The sequence below is a fragment of the Xyrauchen texanus genome, chromosome 4, assembly GCF_025860055.1.
Source record: "Xyrauchen texanus isolate HMW12.3.18 chromosome 4, RBS_HiC_50CHRs, whole genome shotgun sequence".
NCBI lineage: Eukaryota > Metazoa > Chordata > Actinopteri > Cypriniformes > Catostomidae > Xyrauchen > Xyrauchen texanus.
The window spans coordinates 19,514,309-19,531,464 of NC_068279.1; the positions used below are offsets into that span (position 1 = coordinate 19,514,309).

Below are 17,156 nucleotides of genomic sequence, written 5' to 3' on the forward strand. Positions count from 1 at the left end.
GCATTTTTGAAAATAAACATTAGTTTAAGAATGTTAATTCTGTTTCTAGTCACCTCTGTAAGGATTTCACCCCACAAAAGTCACAAAGATAATGCCAAGACAATATTTTCATGGGAAAATCTGCATTTAGAGTGGAGCTCAGAGACCGGTTTTCAAAGAAACTGTACAGACGTCCATTACGATCTACAATTGAAGGACTGGAGTTACATGGGTCACTCTTTTCCCAGATTACACAAGCATATTTTGGCATATGAGGACTGCTGTGTCCCTCACCATGGCAAAGGATTAAGAGAGAGCTCATGTTTTTTTACATCATAAACTTTCACTGTCATGTATTTGTGAGGAGACGAAAATGGCTAAACCCCAAGTGAAACACAAGTGAAACTTGTGTCATCATTTATTCAACCTCATGTTATTCAGTTTTCTTTCTTCTGTGGAACACAAAAGGAGATATTTCAGAGACGCCTCAGTCACCATTCACTTTCAATGTATGGAAATGAAAGTTGCAAAAAGTGATTGGTGACTGAGACCAACATTCTGCCTAATTTACTTTTGTGTTCCACAGAAGAAACTCATATAGGTTTGGAACAACATGAGAGTGAGTAAATGATGACAATGTTCATTACTGGGTGAACTATCCCTTTAAAGTTAGGCAGGATTCTTCTTTTGTATCTCACATCTGCTGATCTGTGGACATTTTTAATCCCCTGGACATTCCCAAATAATGACATATCCACACACATATGTAGCACAGCATTTAACAAAATAAGAGATGATAAAACTCATCAAAAGTATCAAAAACATAATCAGAATCGGTATGTTTATCTTAAAGCCATGCTAGCACCAGTCATTCTCCTCTGTCTCTGGGTAGTACTGCCGTGCCCTGCCTCTGTTGGCATCGGTGCCCAAGGTAAAGTGGTATCCGTTGGGCAACCCATGAAACTGCTGTTGCGGAGTTGGGGGAATAGCCACAATCGGCATCCCTACAGTCCTGGGAGACCGTCCTGTCTGAGGGCTCAGATCCTCTTGGTAGACAGCAAAGGCTTCAGGCTGGAGGCAGCAGTGCTGGCCAGTGGGGTGGTCTTGGGGCCCCAGGAAGGGTTCTGAGTTAATGCGACTGATAGGGGCTGGCGAGCTGGAGATGGAGCCACTGTGTAAGAGGGCGTTGTGCTCAGACAAACCACGGCTCAGCCTGCTGGGACTCGGGGGAGGCAAACCAGCCTGAGTGCCCAGAAAGTGCACAGGGGAGGAGTTGGCAGTCCTGTAGGCCACAGAGGGACGAGGAATAAGGGGGGTCTGAGGCAGCTGTCTGCTACAGCGGCTTGGAGTGCTCGCCCCTGAGGTCAACAACACTGGGCTCCCCTTAGCCCACTCACTGCCCTATATGAAAATTAAACAAGCAAATCAAAACAATAAAATGATGAGGAAAATGCCCAAAAGATTAGACAGGGAAGGTGGGAAACAAGAAGTAATAAGACAGTAGAAAAAGAAGGAAGATGGAAAGCAGGAACAAAAGGAGGGAATGGAGAAGACAGTGAAGACAAAGAAAAGAATGACAGATAAATGCACAGATAATGTTGTGGAAGAAGATTGGAAAGAGAAGTGAAAGGCCATGAGAGATTTATCAACAGCCAAAGAGCAGAGAAACTTGAGTTTTCAATTTAAGTTTTTATCACAAAACATGAATCACTTTAAATAAACTAAAATCTGATAAAAGTAAAACATTCTAAATCTCATTGCAGTCATATTATGTATGTACAGTTAAAATGCTGCTCCATATCCAGGCTTGGTACTGTAAAATCAAAATCCACCATATGTCTAACCAAGCACCTCACAGAGGCTCTTATAAATGCCACTATATGATTAGTAACCCTGAGAGCTTTAAAATCCAACAACAGCCTGTACTGAGGAATCTTACTGTACTGCAGCCACATTCTCCGCTTTAACATCTAAAATGTGCAAAGGTTATACTGCAGCTTTACACAGCTTCCATGTGCACAGTTCCATGTGCTCCTCAAACTGATACTGTGATACTTCGGCTAAAACTGAATATGATTTGGAATGCTGGCACTATCGACAGCCTCTGTGGCAAGTTTGTCAGTTACCACAGAAAATAATTTGAACTAGTTTCTTAGTTTGCTGAAACAAATACGTTTACAGAAATGAATTTACAATGAAAGTCTATGGAGCAAGGTATGCTGTTATTGCTGTTGTTAAAGAACTTCTTTTAATTCTTCCATATAAATATATGTTACTAGAGCTGTAAAGTTTAGCAGTATGATCTAGATACAGATCTGATGTTTTTCTAACCGATTATTAGTTTCTGAAGTAATGCTTGTGGGTGGATTGAACTCATCACATCTCTTTCTTGAATCCATACACAATATATAGAAATTACTGGGTTTACCAGGTTATATGGTAAAGACAGGGATTGAAAGACTGTATATAACGTGACAGAGAATGTTTATAAACTATTCTGCCACACTAGTCTCGTGTTAACGCATATTAAGGTTGATTTTAAATTAAGTCTTGTTTTGAAATACTTTGTATTTTAAAGCAGGAACTGAATAAGCTCCAAGGAATGACAATGGAAACAGAACGTAACCGAAAAGGGAACGAAGTTCCTTTCAATTGTTCCGGATTGAAAACTTTATTTTTAAATGCTGTTAATCGGTTTATAGCCAGTTAATATTGTTCTGATATTTTTTTTTCATGAAACCATAGTCTAAAGTTTATCACAGTAAATTTACAGAATTACACCACTTACTGTTGCAAAAAAATGATAAGCATGTGCTTTGATTCTGAAGGAAATCCACAAACTATAATTTTAGTACCACATTGTGGATGTAGCCTTCTGTGAATGCTGAAGACCATTTAGATAACTATATATAATTACTACGTATACATGCATGGCTAATAATGCATAAATATTGCAAAATATTGAGGTCAAAAGTCAATTTCTCAGCTGTTTCCAAGTCTTCACTGAATTATTGTTAGATACATTATGATGCATTAATACAGACTTGATGCTGCCAGGTTCTGACCGAGAAAGCAGATCTGTAAATAAAACAATTAAAATAAAATAAATAATAATTAAATAATAATAGCCCGCATAAAATGACGTTTACGTCCAAGCTGTGTGTGCATGCAGGAGAGAGAGATTTTGGCTATTAATTGATTATGGATGGCCAGATGCATTTTTGAATTATTTGAAATATTTTGGAGTATATATTTAATATTAAGAATACATTGATTAAAAATACATATTTTACATACACTCACCTAAAGGATTATTAGGAACACCATACTAATACTGTGTTTGACCCCCTTTCGCCTTCAGAACTGCCTTAATTCTACGTGGCATTGATTCAACAAGGTGCTGAAAGCATTCTTTAGAAATGTTGGCCCATATTGATAGGATAGCATCTTGCAGTTGATGGAGATTTGTGGGATGGACATCCAGGGCACGAAGCTCCCGTTCCACCACATCCCAAAGATGCTCTATTGGGTTGAGATCTGGTGACTGTGGGGGCCATTTTAGTACAGTGAACTCATTGTCATGTTCAAGAAACCAATTTGAAATGATTCGAGCTTTGTGACATGGTGCATTATCCTGCTGGAAGTAGCCATCAGAGGATGGGTACATGGTGGCCATAAAGGGATGGACATGGTCAGAAACAATGCTCAGGTAGGCCGTGACATTTAAACGATGCCCAATTGGCACTAAGGGCCCTAAAGTGTGCCAAGAAAACATCCCCCACATCATTACACCACCACCAGCCTGCACAGTGGTAACAAGGCATGATGAATCCATGTTCTCATTCTGTTTACGCCAAATTCTGACTCTACCATCTGAATGTCTCAACAGAAATCGAGACTCATCAGACCAGGCAACATTTTTCCAGTCTTCAACTGTCCAATTTTGGTGAGCACTTGCAAATTGTAGCCTCTTTTTCCTATTTGTAGTGGAGATGAGTGGTACCCGGTGGGGTCTTCTGCTGTTGTAGCCCATCCGCCTCAAGGTTGTGCGTGTTGTGGCTTCACAAATGCTTTGCTGCATACCTCGGTTATAACGAGTGGTTATTTCAGGCAAAGTTGCTCTTCTATCAGCTTGAATCAGTCGGCCCATTCACCTCTGACCTCTAGCATCAACAAGGCATTTTCGCCCACAGGACTGCCGCATACTGGATGTTTTTCCCTTTTCACACCATTCTTTGTAAACCCTAGAAATGGTTGTGCGTGAAAATCCCAGTAACTGAGCAGATTGTGAAATACTCAGACCGGCCCGTCTGGCACCAACAACCATGCCACGCTCAAAATTGCTTAAATCACCTTTCTTTCCCATTCTGAAATTCAGTTTGGAGTTCAAGAGATTGTCTTGACCAGGACCACACCCCTAAATGCATTGAAGCAACTGCCATGTGATTGGTTGCTTAGATAATTGCATTAATGAGAAATTGAACAGGTGTTCCTAATAATCCTTTAGGTGAGTGTAGATTATTGTATACTTTGCTTGTTATGATTTCTATGCTGACAATTCCCCCACATGGGAATTTTTTTAAATTTTCACATATTTTGGTAGGGGCAAGTCCCTTAGTTTGAGCTTGTATTTATAGACCAGGTCCCTTTTTTCTGGTAACACTGCAACTGGTATATCACCCACTCTTAGTGCGGAGTACTGAAGCAAAAAAAAAGAAAACGGTTTATGTTATAAACCGTTTTTTAATTTAGTTCTTAATGGTTGCCAATAGGAAATGAGGCAGCGGAAGGCAGGCAGTGGAATGACGGAACCCGGAACAAAAAAATACAGTTTCTGCTCATAACGACCAAAATGACAATTCTTTTTTAATCCCCGTTTTAAAGTTTATTCCAGTGCAAAGCCCTGCCCCATAGATTCCCCCCTTCTAAGTGTATTACTGTACACATGCTTTTTGCTAGTTGTATTTTTAATTGAGGGATGAGTCAAAAGTATTGTCTGTGGTAATCAACAGCATGCCACATATACCATAGAACTGAGCTTGTATTAAACCTGGAATATTCCTTTAAGCACTTCAGATCGTCATCATTACAAAAGGTTTTGGAGCTTACCAAGTTCAGCATTCATCACTTAATTTTTACCTTGTCTCAAATACCTAAGCTTTTGTTAGTTAGACAGCACTTTCTAGTTAGACATCAGATTTTTTTTTTTTTACCCTGATCAGTCTCTAACCCAGACCCAACCCTTCATCTGACCACATGTCCCTGTCCGGTCTCATCTGCCCATCCCACCTGCTTGTTAAGATTGGCCTCCTGAGTTTCACTGGGCGAGGTGGCACAGCTAGCCATGGCAGACTTGCTGTTGCAGTGATCCCGGCTGCCGTAGCGATCACAGGAGTAATACCGCTGCTTCTCTGCCGATGACGAATGGTGCCTCCTCTTATGGGAACGACCCCGGTCATGCACCCTCTCCTCAATGGTGTCAGCCTCTGTGCCTGTGAACAAACCACAAATATGAGGAAAGGCAAACTATCAGAACCAGGATAGATTGCATCATCTTCTTCGGTTTATATTCGCTCCTGTTTTCTCAGAAAACGTGTTGAGTGCCCTATATTGAGCACTGAGAGGTTACTGTAAATAATTCCTTGTTCAACATGGATCACCAGGTTTTGTACAAACATGTTAAGGCCATGCAAACTTCAGTGCATGATGACAAAAAAGGAAAAAGAGGTACAATACCAAATACTTCAAGAATGTATGTTTATGAATTTTTAATTCAGTTTATTTGAATTCTTCTCTCAAATTATGCTAATAAATAATCTGTAATGAACATAATGCAAAACATTTTCACTAGGGGTCAAATGATTTTAGACCCCACAATGTAAAATGATCTAATTTGCCATTTAAGTACAATTATAGATGCAAATCTTAGAGAGAACTGAAGGAAAAAGAAAACAACAAGAATTCCTTGAGCTATTGTGCCCTGCATAGAAGTCTGTCACAGTGTCTCCTCTCCTCTGGATTTCACAATCTTTAACAAGACACAGGACATTTTCCAGTCAGAAACCTGACTGCCTCAGTTTTTCTTCCCTGTTCTCGATTGGCCTGCTGAGATGCAACCATAAATTAGCAGGTCATGGGTCTGCATGTCTTTCTGCACTTTTTATCTGGCTGATAGAGGCCAGCCACAGCTGGATGCTCTCACACCAGTTCAACTGCTGCTTCTGCATTTCAACAGGCTGAATCTCACCTGAGTCTAGGACAGGGGTGGGGAAAGTTTTCTGGGACAGGACCCACATCGAGTTTTGAGTAGTACATGTGGAGCCCCATTGTATTGTTTTTGAGTTAATGTCCTGCATTGACTGTTTTTTGTGTCTTTTAATCCCAGAAATTATTGTGTTCTCCTAATGCACGATGCAACTTTTTGTGAAGTGTATATGTGTGTGATGGGACTACTTTGCAACTGCCTAAAGTATTGCCCTACCAAGGTACATACTTTTATATCAGGCATTAGAAAAACTTGATAAAGGCTGAGTATAATCATAAATAGTTTATTTTTCCATCTCTACTTCCCTGGTTATATATTAACATATATAATCTGGCAGCTAAATGTTTAGAATAATGTACAGATTTTGCTCTTATGGAAAGAAATTGGTACTTTTATTCACCAAAGTGGCATTCAACTGATCACAATGTACAGACAGGACTTTAATAATGTGAAAATTACTATTACTATTTGAAAAAAAAAAAATGTCAGAGCTTCTTAAACTACGTCAAAGAGTTCTCATCAAAAAATCCTGCACATGCAGCAATGACAGTTTGCAGATCCTTGGCATTCTAGCTGTCAGTTTGTCCAGATACTCAAGTGATATTTCACCCCACGCTTCCTGTAGCACTTGCCATAGATGTGGCTGTTTGTTGGGCACTTTTCACGCACCTTACAGTCTTGCTGATCCCACAAAAGCTCAATGGGGTTAAGATCCATAACACTCTTTTCCAATTATCTGTTGTTCAATGTCTGTTTCTTTGCCCACTCTAACCATTTCTTTTTATTTTTCTGTTTCAAAAGTGGCTTTTTTAGTGGCTCAAAGTGGCCCAAATGAGCAATTTAGCATGATTACTCAAGGATAAGGTGTTGGAGTGATGTCTGCTGGAAATGGGGCCTGTATAGATTTGATCAAAAATTACTTTTTGAACGGCCACTTTGGAGAATTATAGTACTAATTTCCTTTTAAAACAGCAAAATCTCTTCATCATTCCAAAACTTTATGTCCGCCAATGGTTTGGCTTCCCATTTAGCACACAACTGAATAAAACAGGCTGCATGTCTATGATGAATGATTTCTGCAAGAGTTAGACTTGCATACAGGTGCAAGGGACTTCAACATTTCTAAATTACACAAATAAAATACATTTTCTTTTGGATTTCTTAAAAGTTTATCACTGAGAAGGTTTATTCACAGACTTTGTAGCACCAAACAGCACAAGCGGCCTCAAAAATAGACACTTCTCCTTGTGTAGAATGTTGCACAGATACAGATCGATAAGCTTTTTCGAAAGGGGAGGAGAGAGAGAGAGAGAGAGAGAGAGAGAGAGAGAGAGATGACACTCATGCATGGCTGCCATATTGGGAATATTAGGTAATATTGTGCAAAATATTACCAATTTGTGCAAGAATAAAGCTCTGATTGGAGGTTTGCCTCTTGTTATCTGGCAACCCTGAGCATATTTAAAAAAGGGACATGCAGGGACCTCTTGTTTGAACATTTATCTTTTCACTTGCACTCATTCTGTTCAGAGTGTCTGGTGGATCACACTCCTGTTTATCATCACTCTTGACTATACTGTTGACTTGGGTTCCGTTGTTGTTTGTACAAATATAATAAAGTAAATATGTTATTATTATTGTCATTATAAGTGGTAGTACCTCAGTCAATTGCTTGACGCGTTGTCATGTGCTGTCAACATGGCGGCGCTCATGAGGGGGCAACCCGCTCCATGTAAAACTAAACAGCTTTTATTGGGTGACTGATATGACGGAAGACTTCATCTAATGTGAGTGTACATCATTTTCAACATATTTCTAAAAAAAAATGCTATTCATGTCTTTTTGTAAAACATTTTTAATCAGCAAAACTTACTGAGTACCTTCAAATACAGGATTAATTTTAAGGTTCTTCCAAAAGTTTTTAAAGCAATGACTTTAGAACCCTCTAACATTTCCAACTGTTAATCAAAATATGTTCCAAATTGTTTATGTAAATAATAAGAGATCAGATGAACCTGCTTTATCTATTTTATTGCTCACTTTTATTTCCTTGTTGTTTTCTGAATGTTTTATTTTTTTGAATCATTGTTTTTACAATTTTCAAAATTAAAAGTGAATACAAAAATGTATTATTGTTATTATTATTATTATGAAACTGACAATTCAATTGTATGTAGGTATTGACCTGTAGTCTTGTGTTGGCCAGTGGGTGACCTGTCCAGTGACCTCTGTTTCTTATCTTTGTCCCTGCGATGATGGCATCTGTGATGATGGTGATGGTGATGTCGTTCGTGAACAGGTTTCTCCAGATTGTAGTCATTCAGATTGACCTTCTGAGGGCGCTGTGGTGAAAAAGTGGATGCAGAGCGTCTTATGGGGGAATCAGGAATAGGCTGAGAACGAACAGAATGTGAGTAGTTAAATAAAGTCGGATTAATGCAGTTGAACTATTACATATGGCGTACTGAAATGGAGTCCAATAACATTGTGCAGTCTGTTGATCCTTCATTTATTCTCAGATGCATCACACCTGGGATGAACTGAAAACCACATGTGCTCTAAGGAATCATTTTGGTATCAAAGTATAGGTAACATAAAAAGCAGTGTAACATCTGTAGCAGCTGACATAATTCTCTTTGAGGAAAACACTTATTTTGGGCTTAGACCCTGAATTTATGACAGGTGCATTTTAACAGTGTCTATGCCTCTTAATCTGTCTGAAATGATCAAAGGTCAGGTGTCTCCTCTGAGTCACAGCACTAGACTTACTTCGATTTCATGTTTTGTAGTACAACAGACTGCTAATCCCTAGATTCCAATTGATACTAAAGAGCAGTCCTGTCAATTAGAAAATTATATAAAAGTTCCATTGGTTGCACAAGACAAGAATTAAAAAAGGTTGATCATACTTCCAGTAAAATACCAGGAGGGTGACGGGAGTGACTCCTCTGATGAAACACACGGTGAACCAAATGGAAGCCATGGGCAAGGAAGACAAGGAGAATAAGATTCGAGTCATGAGTCATATGTCCACTTATTAGTTGAAGATTTAATTACTTTTTACTTAGAAAATAATTTGTCCCAATTGTAGCACCAAATGTAAAACATATTGCAAAAATAGTGTAACATTGTTTCCAAATACATAGAAGTCTACAGAGGCCCTAAATAACATGTGAGGTATAAAAATAAAAATAATGCATGGCCTCCGTGGGCTTCCGTATGTTTGGAAGATCACATCTGATTAACACATAACACAGTTTACACATATGTTACACAACACAATATACACCTAATAATAAACAATATACAGTATACACAAAATAAGAAGAGTGTATACCAAAAAAAAACACTGTACCCCCCACCCATGTATTCATTTTTTGAGTGTTCATAAATCAGACTACACTAGTCATCTACATGTATTTTTTTTTTGCATGCAGTAAATATAATGCAACAGAAAGACACGTTGTCTTAGCATTATTGACACAATCTTCATGTCTCAACACATTCAATTCTAAATAATTATTTTGTCGTGGCACTGTAGATTCAGCAACACCATCGCGCCGTTACCCCTCCAGACAAAACTACTGATTGCTCTGAATGCTTAAAATAATTTGTTTGGGTGAAAAATGGATGGTATTATTTCATAAACTTATTTATTTTAGAAAGTCATCTGGGTTGGCATGAGGGTGAGTACATTTTTGGGTGAACTATTCTTTTAAGGGGGAAGCTTAAAGGTGAAGTGTGTAATTTTTTTAAATGTTGAAATCCAAGCTTAATATACAGAGACAGCTAAAAGATTTAGGACGCAGGTATGTTGGTTGACTTCCCTAAAATGTATAAACACCGTGGCTTTGTGGTGCATTGATATTTTTGTTTGAGAATTCCAACTAGCCCATCACATCAACATTGACTCAACCAATGGCATGAGTTTGGGGCAGAACTATCTGTTTGTCTGACTAATGGAAGATAGGGGAGTGTTCAGGAAAACCTGTTTGAAGTGTAAAATCATTTTTTGAATGCTTTAAAATAGGTTAATAGCACAATAGTCTGACTGGAGAACGTTCAACCAATTATGTGTCAAGTATACCTGCATCTCTGCATTGAGTTTTGGCATGGATACTGCACGTGCTTGGCTCTCCAGGCCAGCAGTAGTCGCTGTGTTGGCACTGTTTTCAATCGTCCTCATTTCTACTGACTCCTGACACATATGTACACACAATGGGGGATTTAATATGCACTGAAAAAAGACACAGTATGGTGTGTGACAGGCACAGTCAATGTTTTTGATTGCAGTACCTGGGCAATGTTTGCATTTGAGGCTTCCTCTGATTGACCTCTTGAGATTGGCCGTCGTTTAGACCTGTGGACCTCTCTGGACTTCTCTGAGGCCCAGGATGAAGATCCTCTAATTGTGTTGTCAAGACTGATCAAGAGATTTGAAAGAGAGAACATGTTAGTGTAGATAAGCAATTAAATTAATAATTTAATTGTATGTCTAGTGTAAGATTGGGTTTTATGCTCACTGTGTGTGTCCGTTGTTGAGTGTGGTGGAGCTTGGTCTGGTTTGAGCTTGAAACTCTGAGGGAAAATCTACATTGTTCATGGCCTGACCTTGCATGTGGGTTAGGGGAAGAATTGGCTCTAAGAGAGCACTGACTTTATTCTTCAAAGGGAGAGAAAGACAACACATTGTTATTATATGAAAGTATAACCTGATTAAAGCGATAGTTCACCCAATTCTGTACTAAATTTGGTGGATGTAGCTTAAAAGCTCTAGTTAGTATTATACATTTTGGTCTTTTTTTCTTTTTTTTTTATAAAAATAATAATTAAAAAAACCCTAAACCAAGTTTTGTATAATAACAGCATTTTGGCTTTGTAAAGCCTATTGGCTTGACTGACAATGGCTTAAAGTGATAGTTCACCCCCCAAAATTTATCTCACCTTTATGCCATCCCAGATGTGTATGACTTTCTTCTGCTGAACACAAATTAAGATTTTTAGAAGAATATTTTAGCTCTGTTGGTCCGCACAAGTGAATGTCTCCATATATTGAAACTCCATATCTTCTGAACAATTGATGGGTGTGGGTGACTATCAGTCTCCACATTTGACCAGCCCCAACCAACTAGGTGGCTGAATGTGACAGTGAAAGTCAATTCCACACCAGAATATGCAAGTGAAAGTGGAGATTTACAGTTAAAAAGGACTTAAATATTGATCTGTTTTTCACTTACTCATCATATCACTTCAGAAGACATGGATTACTTTTATACTGCCTTTTGGACCTTCAAAGTTCTGGTCAGCATTCACTTGCAATGTGAGGACCAACAGAGAAATGTTTTTTTTTTTTTAAATCTTAATTTGTGTTCTGCACAAGAAATAAAGTCATACACATCTGGGATGTATGAGGGTGAGTAAATCATGAGATAATTGTATTTTTTTGGTGAACTATTCCTTTAAACCAATGTCAGCCAAGCCAATAGGCTTGACAAAGCCAATATACTGTTATTATACAAAACTTGGTTTAGTTTAAAAAAAAAAAGACCCAACATTTCTAACACTCACTCCTAGAGCTTTTAAGCTACATCCACCAAACTTAGTACAGGCCTTCAAACTGTTCTGACTGTTCAGACTTGGGGGTTGCACACCGGATGAGAAGTGTCACAGGTAGGACACGGCATACATATCAAAAACAGGGCACGTCGATGCGGTTCAATTGGCACTTGGTTCACACAAAATTTACCATGGAAACAGTGACATTGATGAGTTTGCAGGTTAGAGAATGAAACTGGTGTAACTGCACAATCTGAATTATTAGAAATGGCTATGTTCATTATGCAGTTTCAAAATCTGTAGCATTGAATGGGCTTCATTCAAGCTGTCAAACCACAAAAATACATCTTGTAACTTAAAACACATTGTGTAGGCTATCTGAAAGAAACACAGACACAATACATCATCCAGAAATGGCTTGAGAAAATAATATTTGTTCTTTGATAATGATTTAGGTCGAATTTGAATGGAAAACTACTATTTCTGCTGCACCAAACTCCTTGGTGCAGCAGAAATATAAGCAGGTATGTTAGAGTATAGCCTACATGTATCACATGTAGGATAGTTAGTATTATCTAACTATCGTCCTATTTCAAATCTACCCTTCATAGATAAATTACTAGAAAGTACTGTTGCCTTTCCAGTCTTTTCTAGTCGAAAATAATCTTTTTGATCCTCTTCAATCTGGTTTTCGCCCTCTACATAGTACTGAAACTGCACTAGTTAAGGTACTCAATGATTTGCTTCTCTCTGGTGACTCTGGTTCTCTGTCTATGCTCCTGCTGCTGGACCTCAGCTCTACCTTCGATACTGTCTCCCATCAACTACTCATTTCTCGTCTTTTGGATGTGGGTATTTCTGGTGCTGCTCTTTCTTGGTTTTCTTCCTATCTCTCTGATAGACAGTTCTACATTTCAGTTCAAGATTTTCACTCACCTACTGTCCCCCTGAAGCAAGGTGTCCCACAGGGATCCGTTTTAGGGCCATTACTATTCATAATTTATATAATACCTCTTGGTCAGATCCTTCGCCGTCATGGTTTTAATTATCATTTTTACGCTGACGACATTCAATTATATACTACCTGTACATCGACTCTATCTATCACAACTGACAAAATCTCTGCTTGTGTGCATGAAATAAAAGATTGGCTTCATTCAAATTTTTTAAAACTTAACATGGACAAAACTGAGATTATTTTTACCGGACCTCCGTCACTCACTAACAAAATTCCTACTAACTTCACCTGCGAGTTTGCTGGCTCTCACATCAAACCATCCAGTACTGTTAAAAGTCTTGGTGTAATCTTTGACTCCTCTCTATCTTTCCATTCTCACATTAATTCTATCACTAAATCAGCATTCTTTCATCTACGTCGCATCGCTTCAGCTCCGGTCCCTTCATCAGTATCTCAGACGCTGAAACTGTCATCCATGCATTTATCACATCACGTCTCGATTATTGCAATGCACTTTTTATTGGCCTTCCTGCTAGCTCCATTTCCAAATTGCAATACATTCAAAACTCTGCTGCCAGAATACTCACCCACACCAAGCGTTCTGCACATATCACCCCAATTTTGCATGATCTTCACTGGCTTCCTGTGGTTTACCGTATCAAATTCAAAATTCTCCTTCTCACTTTTAAATCTCTGCACGGCTTGGCTCCCTCCTATCTCTGTAATCTGCTTCACCCCTATGCACCGACTCGCTCTCTACGATCCTCCGACTCTAGCCTTCTCATCGTCCCTCGGCATCGCCTTGTTTCGATGGGGGGCAGATCATTCAGTGTTGTAGCACCCAAAATATGGAACTCTCTACCCCGATCACTCTGTTCTGTTAACACTATCTCTGAATTCAAATCCATGCTCAAAACTCACTTATTTGCTGAATGTTATAACTCTTAAGTTGTACTGTTTTTTTTTTTTTTTTTTCCGCTGGGTGCTGTCCCATCTACCTAACCTTCTCATTTTCTGTACCTTCACTGTTATCTACCTGCTGTTGTTTTGTCTGCTGTCTTTGTCCTCTGCCTTTATTGTTGCTTGTCTATTGTAAAGCGTCCTTGAGCTCTGGAAAGGCGCTATATAAATAAAACTTATTATTATTATTATTATCACCTGAGATCCAGGCCCAGCCTGTTCTCTCTGCTGCTGTTGCTGCATCTGAAGTCTTTTGGCTCTGTTCTGCTTGTAATATTCAAAGATCATAAGAGCTGCATACACCTTACCCACTGTAAGCTCATTGTCTGCAAAAGAGAGAAATACATAGCCATGTGTTGTTTGGAAGTTCCAATGGTGACCACAAGAGGTCACTGTGTAATATCTGTGTTTGGAGTGTTTACGAGTTTGATGAAGTGTGATTGTTTTGGTCAGTTGTGTGTGTGTCTCTATATAAGTCTTAATCTTGTGTTGTCTGGATGCATGTATTTGAGAGTATTGTTATGGCAAAATTAAGAAAGAATCTCCTCGGAAGTGAGTCATGATGTGTTTACGTTTATGTGGGGTGACCAGCAGGTCCATAGTCTTCTGAGAGAGGTTTGGCCAGACTGTAGCTAGCTCCTTTTTCAGTTCAGCGTCTGATAGACGCTGGGCCACCATGCCTGTGGAGATTCATGAAAACCGGGGCAGGAGGCTAATAAGTTTATATCCATTAGAAATCACTTATATATACTTTATATATAAATTATACATAATAGCAAGCATTGATAGTTTTACATTTGAGGGTTTTATATATTTATTTATTCTTTTTTTGTATCAGTGGATAAGTAAGCAAAGGCTAGTAAACGTTTGCTTTGTCAATGATTCAATTCAGTTTACCAAATGATTACATGCTCCATTAAATGCACCTTTACTGAAAGTACATTGGGGATCTGAATTTGGTGTATTTTTATTTTTTTTATGAAAATAGATCAAGAACTGTATGATAACACTTTACAATAAGACTCCATTTGTTAACATTAGTTAATGTATTAGGTATCACTAACCAAGATTTATAAATGCTGTAAAAATATTGTTTATTATTATTTCATATTAACTAATGTTAACAAATAGAACCTTATTATAAAGTGTTACCTTTTTAATAAGAAATTAATATGTAGTTGTGTTTACTATAATCAAACAAATAACATAATTCATGCATTAAACTTCTATTGATTGGTCAATACATCATAATGCTTGTTTTCACCTCCAGAAGGCTGAGGATTTATACTGGGCAGTGAAGCTACAGAAATCCATCCAGTGCCAAACTCCCTTACAGATACGGCAGATGCAACACACACCAACCCACACACACCGCACTAATGAATGGTGATGGCACTAGCAGCAGCAAAAGTACCAATCACACTCAAAGAATTCGGCAGTGTGAGGGAGTATGTCTCTCCATTAAATCAGGTAATAATTACATTTGGAATTATTCATAAAAAGATGAATCAAGAAAGATGGATTCCAGTGTGACATTTGAAATCTTTTTTTCTTCTTTTTTTTATTACTTGTAGTCTTTAAGAAGAAATGGAGGGCTGGAGACTATTATCTAGACTGCAATCTAGACAATAATTACACAATAATTTAGAAAACATGAAAAGTGCTGACCTGATGCCAGTTTGATCTCCAGGGCGGTGCGGATCAGAGCCATCAGGGTGGAGGTGAAGTGCACAGTGTTGTTGTCTGCAATGGGCATATTCATTTTCACCAGCCGCTAGGGGAAGCCAGTAGGGTCATTAGTAAGTTAAGAACACTCTTCAAATTCAGCATCACCCAGAACAACCCCCCATCCCAAAAAAAAAAAAACATCAAAACCGTTTGTGTGCATCTGAAATAACGCATATTGAATTCATCGCTGTCTATTGCCTCTACTGATTCTTGTAGTGAATCATTAACTATATTGGATGTGTTCTGTATATTGTAATGTATGCTGTTTTTATCTTGAGGTAGGTACGTTTAATGTTTGAAACACACAAACAGTTTTGATCACAGAGAGAGTAAGAATGTACAGAATCATACATTCACATTCACTGCAAAGGGCTAAGATCTGCAACCAAAGTGCACTGGTGATAAACTGACACAGACTCAAGAGTGAAGATAAGCATGTACACATAACCATGAAGGGCTTTGGAGACATGGGAGCTCGACTCTGATCAATAAGCAAATAGCTGATTTTAGATTTTAGAGTTTCATCAGTAAGCCGAATAGTGACCAGTTGCTGGTTTCTGGTGCTTTCACCAGAAAGCAGCAACTGGTTTTTAAATTTAAAAAAAAAAATAAAAATAAAAATAAATACACCAGCAACTTTCATCATCCTGAAACAGTCAGCTGTAAAAATCATCTTTACAGGTAATTTATGCCCCACTAGTGGCACTAAACAGAATTATAATGAAATAAGAACAAAGATGATAAAAAAATAAAATATATATATATATATATTGAATCAGTTTTGTAATTAAAAGTTTTGGTCTTGCAAGCTTTGTTAGGCATTTCAAGCAGAGAATGCCACATCAGCCAATTTAAACAAAAAATATACAAATTTCTATTTCTTTATTATTTAGTGTATAAATATATTATTATAAAATAATAACTGTTTTCTAGAAAATCCCCTCCTGCCATTGTTCGGAATAAAACAGGTAGTCCCTTCCCCCCAAAAGTTTGTCATTGGTTGAGCCAATGTTGTTAGGTCTGGCCCTCTCAAACTAACTATTATTCTATTTGGTGCTGCTAGTGGTTAAAAAAAATACATATTTCACCTACTGTATCGTGTTATGTACAGGTGTTAGTGTCAGTCATAATGAAGAGTTGAGCTCCCCTGAGCATAAATTTACTAGCAGTAGCAGTGCAAGAGAAACAGAGCAAAGTCAGAATGAAAGAGAGGAAAATGGTCTCACACACAGACATACATTCTCACACACTGCAGAGAGAGAAATAGAAAGAAGGGCTACAGGAGAGAGAAAAAAAGAGAGGAAATGGTCAAGTGGACAAAGACAGACAGCACACGAAAGACTAAGAATATAAGTGAACGATCACAAAGAGAGGAAGAGACAGGTCAAGTGAATAGTTCTCATGATTAAAAGAAACTTAGGTTACACACACACTGCTCTATGAGCAAAAGGGTGACGAAGGGGGGCACTTTTGGAGTGATACTATCTATTCACAAAATAAGGACTCTAAAAGTGAGGTAAATTTGGGGCCCTTAAGAGAATCACAAAAAAAAAAAGAAGCTCTGAATGATCCTTGTAGAAGAATAAATAAGTGCAATTAGGCAAATTGTTTTATGTAAATTGAGTTGATTGAGTACATAAAAGATTACGCATACAGTGTAGTGCATATGATTGGTATTGAGTTTTCAGTAATGTCGTGCACAAACCCTTA

The 17,156-nt window shown here is 38.2% G+C and overlaps 1 protein-coding gene across 1 annotated transcript in view; it reads right to left on the reverse strand.

Moving 5' to 3' along the window:
* Positions 1-351: 351 nt before the first annotated feature.
* The window catches only part of LOC127638703 (probable voltage-dependent N-type calcium channel subunit alpha-1B), a 165,665-nt gene continuing 148,860 nt past the window's right edge, over positions 352-17,156 (reverse strand). The window contains exons 41-50 of the mRNA XM_052120348.1: positions 15,387-15,492; positions 14,291-14,398; positions 13,917-14,044; positions 10,768-10,907; positions 10,541-10,667; positions 10,332-10,442; positions 9,154-9,192; positions 8,430-8,637; positions 5,269-5,471; positions 352-1,380 (exon numbers count right to left, since the gene is read on the reverse strand). Of these exons, the coding sequence (XP_051976308.1) occupies positions 838-1,380; positions 5,269-5,471; positions 8,430-8,637; positions 9,154-9,192; positions 10,332-10,442; positions 10,541-10,667; positions 10,768-10,907; positions 13,917-14,044; positions 14,291-14,398; positions 15,387-15,492 (1,713 nt within the window). The 3' untranslated portion in view covers positions 352-837. The remainder of the gene's footprint in view (positions 1,381-5,268; positions 5,472-8,429; positions 8,638-9,153; positions 9,193-10,331; positions 10,443-10,540; positions 10,668-10,767; positions 10,908-13,916; positions 14,045-14,290; positions 14,399-15,386; positions 15,493-17,156) is intronic.